Source organism: Phyllobates terribilis, unplaced genomic scaffold (genome assembly GCF_046119375.1).
Source record: "Phyllobates terribilis strain yellow unplaced genomic scaffold, ASM4611937v1 Scaffold_5__5_contigs__length_657084704, whole genome shotgun sequence".
Taxonomy (NCBI): Eukaryota; Metazoa; Chordata; class Amphibia; order Anura; family Dendrobatidae; genus Phyllobates; species Phyllobates terribilis.
This window is the reverse complement of record NW_027362765.1, coordinates 39,660,641-39,672,645: the sequence shown is the minus strand read 5'-3', so window position 1 is coordinate 39,672,645 and position 12,005 is coordinate 39,660,641. Positions and strand designations below refer to the sequence as shown.

Below are 12,005 nucleotides of genomic sequence, written 5' to 3'. Positions count from 1 at the left end.
TGTATGCATATACATAGGGTATTTCACATCTCATTAACTAGAACTTATGAAAGAAAAATAAGGTCAGGTTTAGAGTCGGCGATAAAAACTAACCTAAAAACTGGTTAAATATCTCAAACAACAATTTTCTTGTACCACAGTTAATTATCAACATATTGTGATAGATGAGTGGACGAGTGAGTGTGAAAAAAGTGAAATCCCCCGTTGCAGTCCCATCTGAGTGGCGAGTGCAGCAAGTGTGATGTTAGGAACATTCCAGTGTATATGATCCGAGAATACAACATCAACACATTAAATCTTCATATGTTTCCCTTATTATCTCCAGTAATTGTATTATTACATGGGATCCTTTATAATTTTACATCTTCCCATTCAGTCCCTACAATATCGGATCCTCTCAATGGAGATCTTCTGTATAAGAGAACTTCCATGATTTTCCCATCAAGGATGGACAGGGACAAGATGGCGGAGAGGATATTACACCTCACTCTAGAGATCCTCTTCCGGCTTACTGGAGAGGTGAGAGATTCTCATGACGTCACATTACATCTTTCTTATCTATGGGATTAACAGATGGACAGAACTGGAGAGGTGAGGACTCTGGAAATGTCTGTAGTGAGATTTATTAATGTGTCTCTCCATAACTAGGATTACACAGTAGTGAAGAAGACCTCTAGTGAGCACTGTCAGGCCCGTGTGTCTGAGGGATGGGGAAGACCCTTAAGCCCAATCACGTGGCCTACACCTCACCCCCTGATACATGAGGACATCAATGACCAGAAGATCCTAGAACTCACCTACAAGATGATTGAGTTGCTGACTGGAGAGGTGACACTGCTGGGAATGCTGGGACACTAACTTTAACTCTATGAAGGGATCGGGGGGTGACGGTATCATTGTATGTGTCAGGTTCCTATAAGGTGCCAGGATGTCACCGTCTATTTCTCCATGGAGGAATGGGAGTATTTAGAAGGACACAAAGATCTCTACAAGGACGTCATGATGGAGGTTCCCAAGCTCCTCACATCACCAGGTAATAGACATGATTAAATACACATGCCCTGTAATTATCTGTATGTATGGAGTAAATTCAGTCCCTGTATGTGTTTCCTACAGTTCTCTCCAGTAAGAGGGCAACAACAGAGAGATGTCCCCGTCCTCTTCTTCCACAGGACTGTAAACAAGAAAATCCCAATGTTCCTCAGGATCATCAGGTAGATGTAGAGAAGGTGTCATGAGATCTCCCCTATGATGTGTAGATGGCTGTGAAGGTCTTGTGTTCAGTCTTGTTTTATCCACCAGTATTATATGTTTTATACTTGTGTAATGAGAACAGTGGAGATGGCAGGATTAGAGCTGATCATAGATGTGACTTCTCCATCTGTCTGTGAGGAGTGTATATGTGTATATACTGTACATGTGTATGTATGTGTATACACCTAGATATATATGGAAAATTATTATCTGCTTCGGATGTCATTCTATGCCTTTTGTCATCCATTGTAAAGAAAAGTAAATGTCTGATGTATGTGTCTTTTAGAAGATACTGCTGTATGCAATAGTGCAGTCTACTACAATATTAGTGGTGTACTATCTATTTCTACACATTGAACCTCATCTGTGAAGTGGATGCCCAAACACTGTATGTCCAAGTCCACTTGTAACTTATGAACATCCGCCATAGTCTGCACTATACTACATAACTTGGTGTCATCTGCAAAAACAAAAACAACAGTGTAAATTCCTTCTTCTATATCCTAAATAAATAAGTTGAATAATAGAGGACCCAGCAATCAACCTTGGGATCACCACTTATAACCTTAGACCGTTCAGTGTAGCAGTCATTCACCACAACTCTCTGGTCTTTGAGACAGTTTTCGGTCCTAGTAAAAACCTTACTTTCTAATCTTATAGACCTTAATTTATCCATTAGGCATCTATGTGGGACAGTGTCAAATGCCTGTGCAAAGTCCAAACACACTATATCCACAGCTTCCTCTCGATCAATATTTCTACTCACCTCTTCATAACAATTAATCAGGTTTGACAACGTCTGTCTTTAGTAACACTGCACCGACCTTCTCTTATAATATTATTTTCTATCACATACTCCTGTATATACCGTAATCACTTACAAGTCCCACAAACAGTTTTACCATTACCACAATAGCTGTTAAGTTTACTGGTCTATAATTACCTGGGAAAGACCTGAGCCCTTTTTGAAAATGGGCACCATATTAGTTTTGCACCATTTGATCGGCTCAGCATCAGTCACTAAATAATCTCTAAAAATGATGTACAGGAGCCGAGCAATAACTGAGCCAAGTACCTTAAGAACCCTTGGATGCCGCCCATCTGGGCCCAGGGTCTTGTTCACATCATTTCTCTTTTTCAATGCTTGGACCATTTAATCAACTCAATATATTGTAATATATGACATATTAGAAGCACTGGGATTAACTATACCCGCTAATCTCTCTTCTTTGGTATATACAGAGCTAAAGAATCCGTTTAGTAACTGTGCCTTCTCTTATCAGTGACCAACTCACTGTTAGCATTATTTAGGGGACCCACCTGTGCGGACCATGGTTTTTTGTACGATATATATATATATATATATATATATATATATATATATATATATATATATATATATATATATATATATATATATATATATATATATATAAAATCTCCCATAATTTCTACTTTAAAAGCATGTTCAGCTCGCGCCATCTGATTATGTGCTGACTGTCACGACAGTAACCTGTATGCCTCCTCAGCACCGACCTACTCACCGTGGTCATCGCGTGACTCACTGAGTTTTGCCTCTTGCAGCACTGCTGCATCTTAGGGTGGTTTCATTTTGTCTTAGGGAGACGTGGCCAGTCTTCAGGAATTTAACCTTGTTGTGTCCTGCAGTGATTAGGTTCCCTGGCCTATCCCGCGTCAGCAGGCTATATATGTGGCAGCATATTATTCTGTCTTCTTATTTGTAGTATACACTTTGACCACCATCAATCTAATTCTACCTACCTTACCTTGACTAGTAACTGGGCTTTTTTCCCATTGTGAGACTGCCCCTTTTGCATCAGCACCTAATTTGGCAATTTTGTTAGGCTAGTCTTGTTCCGTACTTTCTTTCTTTTCCACAATTTCAACATTTCCTGGAGACAAAAAGAATAGATTTTATGTCATTGTTTTGAAAAATCAGAAACTGTTATTATTTTTTTTGGCTACAATGGCAACCACCTAGATGTAATAGTCACTATTGATCACAGTATTTAAGGACATAAAAATCCAACTTCTGAATTACTTCAATCGATGTCATGTAATAATGCATCAAAGTATGCAAAATGCCTCAGCATTGGTTCACACCGGCTCATCATTTTCCCATTCAGGTAGTCCATACAATATCGGATACTCTCAGTGGAGATCTTCTATATAAGAGAATATTCCTGATTGACCCGTCAAGGATGGATAGGAGCAGGAACAAGATGGCAGAGAGGATATTACACCTCACCGTAGAGATCGTCTTCTGGCTTACTGGAGAGGTGAGAGATTCTGATGACGTCACATTACATCATTCTTATCTATGGGAATAACAGATGGACAGAACTGGAGAGGTGAGGACTCTGGAAATGTCTGTAGTGAGATTTATTAATGTGTCTCTCCATAACCAGGATTACACAGTAGTGAAGAAGACCTCTAGTGAACACTGTCAGGACCCTGTGTCTGAGGAATGGGGAAGAACCCTGAGCCCAATCACGGGGCCTCTGCCTCACCCCCTGATACATGAGGACATCAATGACCAGAAGATCCTAGATCTCACCTACAAGATGATTGAGCTGCTGACTGGAGAGGTGACACTGCTCGGACATTATACAGTAACGCTATGAAGGGATCAGGGTGGTCATAACGTTATCATTGTATGTCAGGTTCCTATAAGGTGTCAGGATGTTACCATCTATTTCTCCATGGAGGAGTGGGAGTATTTAGAAGGTCACAAAGATCTGTTCAAGGACGTAATGATGGAGGTTCCCCAGCCCCTCACATCACCAGGTAATAGACAGGAGTAAATACACACGGCCTATAATTATCTGTATGTAAAGAATGAATTCAGTGCCTGTATGTGTTTCCTCCAGATCTAATCAGTAAGAGGACAACACCGGAGAGATGGCCTCCTCTTCTTCTTCAGGACTATAAACAAGAATATCCTGATGTTTCTCAGGATCATCAGGTAGATGGAGAGAAGGTGTCATGAGATCTCCCCTATGATGTGTAGCCGGCTGTGAAGGTCTTGTGCTCAGTCTTGTTTTATCCACCAGTATTATATGTTTTATACTTGTGTAATGAGAACGGTGGAGATGGCAGGATTAGAACTGATCAAAGATGTGACTTTTACAATATTTATTTCAGGGTAAAGATCTGACCTATACTACAGAGACATTTGTGATTGGTGATGAGTGGTGTAAAGAGGAGATTCCTACATATGACTACCCAGGTGAGTAGTAGCCACTAAATGCAGAGAAGTCACGAATTCTCCTCAATCATTGCCTATGGCTCCTTTATCGGCATGGGAGTCTGGCTATATCACAGTCATGTGGTCACCATTCTGCTGGTAAAGCACTACATGCTTCTTTACCTGAAACTGTCCCCATTACTTTGGGCTTTGAAAATTCCTCTTTCAGGGTAGGACCTGTTCCAGCCTGAGCTTTCAGCCCAAACGATCCAGCCTAACCCCGGAAATGGAAAATATTTACCCTTAGCTACTCAGATCTCTAAATTGCAAAGCCAAATGACAGAGTACATAAAATGTGCTGACAACTTAGAAAGTCACGTGAAGAAAAATATTATCTGTAGGATGGACCATTCCATGTGCAGTGAAAATCAAATGTGAATTTATTTATTACTTTTCAATCTTCACTTTTTCTCTCTATACTTAAGTACAAACAGCAGACTCAGAAACACAAGAAAATTAAAATGATCATTTTTCTTTTTTTTCTATTTAAACCCTTCTCCGACCTCCACTCACTCAGAAAATAATATTTCTAGACGTTATCCAGTTCTTAACAATTACCCCCCTTGCAGATAACAACCGTGGAGTAATTAGATCCTTAGTAGGACAATCCATCTTGACTGCTATAGAGTAACAAAATGAAGAAAACATATACTTCTAGATCATACACTGAGTAGTTTGTTAAACGAATGATGAAATGCTGCTGTTGCCTGTAAACAATGCATTAATAGTAGTGTGCCAAGTGCTGCTCATTTGATTGGCCTACCTCGGCACAGAGGCCCACCAGAGGATTCACCTTATCTCCAATGAGCCAGTCCGAGCCTGCAAATGAGAGAGATATTATCCCAAAGGGAGTACTTAAAGGCTGGACAGCCAACCTACATGTTCTTTTTAAATGCCTCCCAAAATGTAGTTAAAATTGAGAAAAAAAATGGAGAATAGTAATTAATACATAAAGATCTGATATTTTTACCTTCAAGAGCCTGAAAGATATTTTCTCTGTTATGAATTCTACAAATGTCCATTATATAAGATCTTGTACTGGAGCCGTCCATTGCTGAGTTTGAGAGGCCAGAAAATAAGAATCCCTTTATTATAAGAGACAATGAAGTTAATAATTTTAACCTTGTCCAATTGTGAATTTCTCTACAGCAGAATATCCCTTCCTTTATCCTGACTTTTCAGTTTCTTTGATAACAAAGCTGACGAACTGAAAAGATGATTGTGATAAACTACACTAAAAAAATTAAACCTGTACCATGATGTATCTCTAAACTGTATGTGGTTGATGGCTCTAATATACATTCATAGATATCTGCGGGATATATGTTGGCATGACATCACTTTACCACATGAATTTCATGTTTCCGATCCTAAGGAATTCAGATTACTGGACATGGTCTCCTGAAATAGGGATCACTTATACTTTCTCTACTTTCTTGGTCAGAACTCATAGGACCTCTAATGGTCCAACATAGATGAGTGCAACTCCAGTTTTGTGAACAATATTAAAAAGTTCTTTCTAAATTTGTAATTTTTTTTTAAAAACTCATCTGACAGAAAATATTGGCCCCTACAATAGTTTGGATTGCCAAATGCCACCATGTCACATACCCTAATTACACAGAGATGTTTCACCACTAGTTACTAAATCATTGACAACGAAGACTATTGAGATGGAGAGTGATCATTTTAGTAGATATGTTATTATCACAGTCTTGACTACTATAGTTCATGCCCAAGATGTGATTTAACTGCTTTTCGCTGCAGCCAGTTTTTTGTTCCTAACCAGACCACATTTTCACGTCACTTTACATGGTAATAACTTTGGAATGTTTAACCTAACCCCAATGTTTCTGCAATTTTGATGTTTATTTTTTTTTCATGACACTTTGTATTTTATGTCAGTGCTAAAATGAAGTTTATTTATGAAAAAAATCGAAAATTTTCCAGAAATGTAATTGAATTAGAATTTTTTCAAACATTGAATCTCTATGCCCTTAAAACAAAAGTAATAGTTAATAATTAACATTCATCATATTTTACATTGACAGCATTTTTCAAACATCCTTTTATATTCTTTTTTAGGATGTTAGAAGGCGTAAAATTTAGTAGCCAGTTATCCTATGTTCAAGTAAATTTGCAAAACCTATTTTTGGAGACCAATTTACTTTTGAAGTGATTTGGAAGGGCCTATATTTTAGAAAATTGATCTCCTCATAGTAACAAAAACTGCATTCAGGAAGTGTGTTAAAGCTTTAAATTGTGTATCATAATAATTACCAAGAAAACATATTAGACCTTAATAATTAAACTTTGCACACCTTATGTTTTGGATATCGCTATATATCTTCTTCCCAACACTGCTATACTCAGAAAGTCGAAGTGATACTGCAAATAATGTAGTTTTCAATACTTCTTTTAGCAAATTTCATAAGTATAAATGTACATCCATAATTCACTAAATTAAATGGCAAGGACTATTACCACTCTGACCACGATGTGAGAAAGTCCATAATTACAAGGTGCAGACGATGTGGAAAACTCTTTTCCAATCACAGCACGGATGCTGCATGATGGGCGAGAAGTCTACACCTGTGGCAATGTTTCAGGGGTCAAGGTGCTTAAGAAAATATACCCCAAATTTATTTTGCCACCTATCTAGAATCCGACAATATCCTACTGTTAGGGCAGACGTCAGGGCTGAGAAGGGAAGGGGTACCATTTGGCTATTGGAATGCAGATTTGGCTGAAATAGTTTGCCTGCACCATTTGCAGACCAGGTAAGGTGCCAGAATGGCAGAAAATCAGGACAGTAGACAACCCAACAAAGGGACTCAATTTCCTTCAGTGAATTGATCTAAAGGAGTATTGACTAATTTGACCCCAAAGAAACTTTCTGGAAATTAGCACACAGTGGATGTTGTAGAGTGAAAACTGCAAATATGCCTTTTTAGTACCCAACACACAGTGCCCAGCTTGGGTTTCGGAAGACACGCACACCGTAAAATTTTAAATGGAATCTTTTCACTGCAGCAATGCTAAACATATGGACGCTAATAGTATTTGGAGAAACTGCAAAGCTGAGAAGCGAGGGGAACATTAGGATTTGGGAGTGAGGATTTTACTGGATTGGTTGATGAATCCATGTGGCTTTTCAAGAGTCTTTCAGCTACTAGTAATGTGGAAACCCTCAATTTTTCCATTGACAAAGGAAGGACACAAGTGGGGTCTTGTTTTTTGGAGATGGAGTAGAAGTTTTTATCAGTATTATTTTGTCCTGCATAACTTTGTGGGTGGCTTAATATTGCGTGGCTTAATATTACAATGGGGAGGCATAACAAACTAATAGAGTCGAACATCATGCTCTACTGGTTCCTGCTGTGAGGTCTAATGTTAGATTGTGAACTGTTTTTGTCTTGGAAAATAATTGAATTTTGATAAAGAACTAGAAATTTATATGGATATTTTAGAAATGTTATAAAAATAAAATTTTTAAGGATATTTTATTAAAAAATAATCTTTATTCTTGGCAGATGATTGTACTTGGAGATCAGAGGGACGACTGACACCTTCAATTTTTAAGTCAGATGACCTTGATGTCACACAAGATGCAACTGAAGTGAATGTCGTTACTCCAGAAATGCCATTATTCCTTCACAGCAAAGATCTAACATTTGATCCTTTTAAACAGGTCCTATCATCTGATTTATCTCAGACTATTAAAGAAAATAGAAGTCACAAAAGAGACATTATTAATCAAACTGCTCTTATAGCAAACAATTGGTTTTTGGGAACAGAATATGGAAAAAGTTTTTCCTTCAAAATGTGTTTTGTTACTCATCAAAACATTCACCTAGAGGAGAATGGAGGTTTGTCTTCAGAGTGTGACAACAATTTTAACCAGATATCAGGGCTTGTTAGCCATGAGAGAGTTCATGTACAGGAGAAGCTATATTCATGTTCAGAATGTGGGAAATGTTTTGCAGATAAAACACATCTTGTGATACATCAGAGAACTCACACAGGGGAGAAGCCATTTTCATGTTCAGATTGTGGGAAATATTATACAGCTAAATCCTGTCTTGTTACACATCAGAGAACTCACACAGGAGAAAAGCCATTTTCATGTTCAGAATGTGGGAAATATTATACAGCTAAATCATGTCTTGTTACACATCAGAGAACTCACACAGGGGAAAAGCCTTTTTCATGTTCAGAATGTGGTAAATTTTTTTCAAATAAATCACATTTTTTTAGACATCAGAGAACTCACACAGGGGAGATGCCATATTCATGTTCAGAATGTGGTAAATGTTATGCCGATAAACCACAGCTTGTTACACATCAAAGAACTCACACAGGGGAAAAGCCATATTCATGTTCAGAATGTGGGAAATGTTATGCAGATAAATATCAGCTTGTTATACACCAGAGAACTCACACAGGGGAGAAACAGTTTTCATGTTCAGAATGTGGGAAAATTTTTTCAAAGAAATCAAATCTTGTTAAACATCATAGAATTCATACAGGGGAGAAACCTTTTTCCTGTTCAGAATGTGGGAAATGTTTTGCAGATAAATCACATTTAGTTACACACCAGAGAACTCACACAGGTGAGAAGCCATATTCATGTTCAGATTGTGGGAAATGTTTTGTAGATAAATCATCTCTTGTTAGACACCAGAGAATTCACACAGGGGAGAAGCTATATTCATGTTTAGAATGTGGGAATTGTTTTGTAGATAAATCATCTTTCATTAAACACCAGAGAATTCACACAGGGGAGAAGCCATATTCATGTTCAGAATGTGCGAATTGTTTTGTAGATAAATCATCTCTCGTTAGACACCAGAGAATTCATACAGGTGAGAAGCCATATTCATGTTCAGAATGTGGGAATTGTTTTACAGATAAATCATCTCTTGTTAACCACCAGAGAATTCACACTCAGGAGAAGCCTTTTTCATGTTCTGAATGTGGGGAGGGTTTTGCAGATGAATTATATCTTGTTAGACACCAGAAAATTCACACAGGGAAGACTCCATATTCATGTTCACAATGTGGGAAATGGTTTGCAAAGAAATCAAATCTTGTTAAACACCAGAGAATTCATACAGGGGAGAAGCCTTTTACTTGTTCAGAATGTGGGAAATGTTTTGCAGATAAATCACATTTTGTTACACACCAGAGAAATCACACGGGGGAGAAGCCATATTCATGTTTAGTTTGTGGGAAATGTTTTGTAGATAAATCATCTCTCGTTAGACACCAGAGAACTCACACAGGGGAGAAGCCATATTTATGTTCAGAATGTGGGAAGGGTTTTGCAGATAAATCATCTTTCATTAAACACCAGAGAATTCACACAAGGAATAGGGCCTTTTCACATTCAGAAAGCGGGAAATGTTTTACTTGAAAATCATATTTTGTTGATAATCAAGAAAAACTCATATGGTTAAAAAACATGTGTTTTGACTAACTGTACAAGAAAACACTTAATAGAGTAAATTAAAGTAAGTACAAATTAGTAAAAGAAAAAAGAAAGCAATTTAGATTTAACATTAGCATTAAAATATTGCTAATAGACATCCATTATATAAAAAGTGAAAAGCAATATTCCATGTGAATTGTAGTCTATATAGTGAATATATAAATATGAGTACTGCAACCCTTGCCCCTGTACCACCCCAAAAAAATACCCAATATTTTTTCCTCCCACTTCTTTCTATCTCCCAATCTCATTTCAGTTACTTTAAGCGTACAACCTCCATGTCTGAATAAATGTCTTTAACTTCTCTATATTTCAATAATAAACTTGTTCTTATTGTAAGTTACTATTTACATCTACGATCCATTCCTTCTTTGTAGGAACATCTGATGGGATCCTTGTTTTTAAATCCCTTTTCGTGCTAAGTATAGTAGTTTTTTCACCATCATTGAGAACTGATTCCCTTCTCTTTTCCCCGATACACATGTTATTAGATCTGAGGGGACTTTGATTTTAAAGGCAACTGTCATGAGGTTTTTATAAGCCAATAACCCAAACTGTTGCCATCTATGTAAACTTGCTGTAATACTGATTACAGCCATACCTTTATTTTAGAAATCTCTGTTTACGCTTTTAGAGAAATGTATTGTTGTTATGTTATGCCAATGAACCACAAGTTTAGTGGTTGGGGACTGCCCTTATATCTCTGCTGCTTTTTTTCCCCTAATTCCCACTGTGACGATACAGCTTATAATCTTAGTCAGCCAGACGATTAGATTTGTTAAGCCAAGAGAAATACACTATTATCTTTGTGTTGACTTGTAAATGTATGTGTATTTCTCTTGGCTGGTCAAGAAGGACATACGATTATTTATATAACCCTGATTGTTGTCTCCTCTTGGGTCTGGGAACAATGAATGTTTGCTAAATATGTTGATTAAGCTTTGTGTGGACCCTGTGGCTTATTGACTCACAAGACAAGAGGACAAACTATGCAGATTCATTAACTGCTCAAACAATGAGACCTGAGCGCTGCCCTTTCCCCCAACCTGTGAATGATGACTGGACACAGATGTAAATAAAAACAGGGATGGCTGTAGTGCTGCATGCAGAATCACGGACAATCAGAAATACTTCACAAGGAGAATCAGAGACATTCTACAGGACAGTAGATGGATAGCATGGCAGCTCCATCCAAAGAGACACAGATTTGGATTGTACATGATTCTAGCCTAAGGGTATATAGTCCTGACTAGAAAGATACGCATCTGCTCCATTGACCATCAGAGAGCCCATGGATACTTTTGGAGAGATCAGGTTGGGACGATGAAGTCACCTGGCCCCATGGATATGTTGTTTGGTGTTGCCAGGTGGGACCTTCTGGTCGCCTGGAACCCATGGAGAAATTCGGAGAAGCCAGATTGGGACCAGGCAGTCATCTGGCCCCGTGGAAACTCTCGGAGTGGCCAGAGTTGGACCCTCGGGTCTCCTGGCCTTGTTCCTAAGTTTGCCGCTACCTTTTCTCTGTGGGGGCCCACCAGAAGAGGGAGGCCACTGGTTGAGGTAGTTGACCCTGGAAGTCTCAAAGTCGCAGTTGTTCTATCCCAGGCGGGCGGAGCGGAAGGGTGAGGACTGTAATGTTATACCATCTTGGGCATTTGCTGGGACTGTTCTATATTTTTATTGTCCGCTTTGTGGTTCAATAAAGTATTGCCACACTGTTTTACCCTCACCCTGTGTTGTCTGAGTAGTATTACGCCCATGGAAGACCTTGTGTCTTCACACCCACCCTCTGCCTGCCTCCTGTCAGTGATTGAAAGGTCACTCTTCACTTCACTCTTTACTATAGTAAAATGCTAACATCATGCTTTTCATTACAATTATGATACAATAATCAAGCTATTTCCTGTTCACTCTAGCAGTTCTGAGATGAGTGCAGGCATTGCTTCCCATTGCCGGCTTCACTACTGAGCATGTACATAAAGTGCAGCACAG

The 12,005-nt window shown here is 38.4% G+C and overlaps 1 protein-coding gene across 1 annotated transcript; it reads left to right on the top strand.

Moving 5' to 3' along the window:
* The first annotated feature begins 303 nt into the window (after positions 1-303).
* On the top strand, positions 304-11,751 carry LOC141270617 (uncharacterized). The gene is made up of 10 exons (XM_073680687.1): positions 304-519; positions 649-828; positions 910-1,033; positions 1,117-1,214; positions 3,402-3,554; positions 3,684-3,863; positions 3,939-4,062; positions 4,146-4,240; positions 4,420-4,504; positions 8,056-11,751. Exons 1-10 carry the CDS (start codon positions 304-306, stop codon positions 9,936-9,938), a joined length of 3,138 nt encoding a protein of 1,045 aa, XP_073536788.1. The 3' UTR covers positions 9,939-11,751.
* The last annotated feature ends 254 nt before the right edge of the window (positions 11,752-12,005 follow it).

Coding starts and splice junctions, on each gene's coding strand:
- LOC141270617 (XM_073680687.1), top strand. CDS start 304: ATGTTTCCCTTATTATCTCCAGTAATTGTATTATTACATGGGATCCTT. Junction 3,555..3,683: donor TCTTCTGGCTTACTGGAGAG/GTGAGAGATTCT, acceptor CTCCATAACCAG/GATTACACAGTAGTGAAGAA. Junction 3,864..3,938: donor TTGAGCTGCTGACTGGAGAG/GTGACACTGCTC, acceptor ATTGTATGTCAG/GTTCCTATAAGGTGTCAGGA.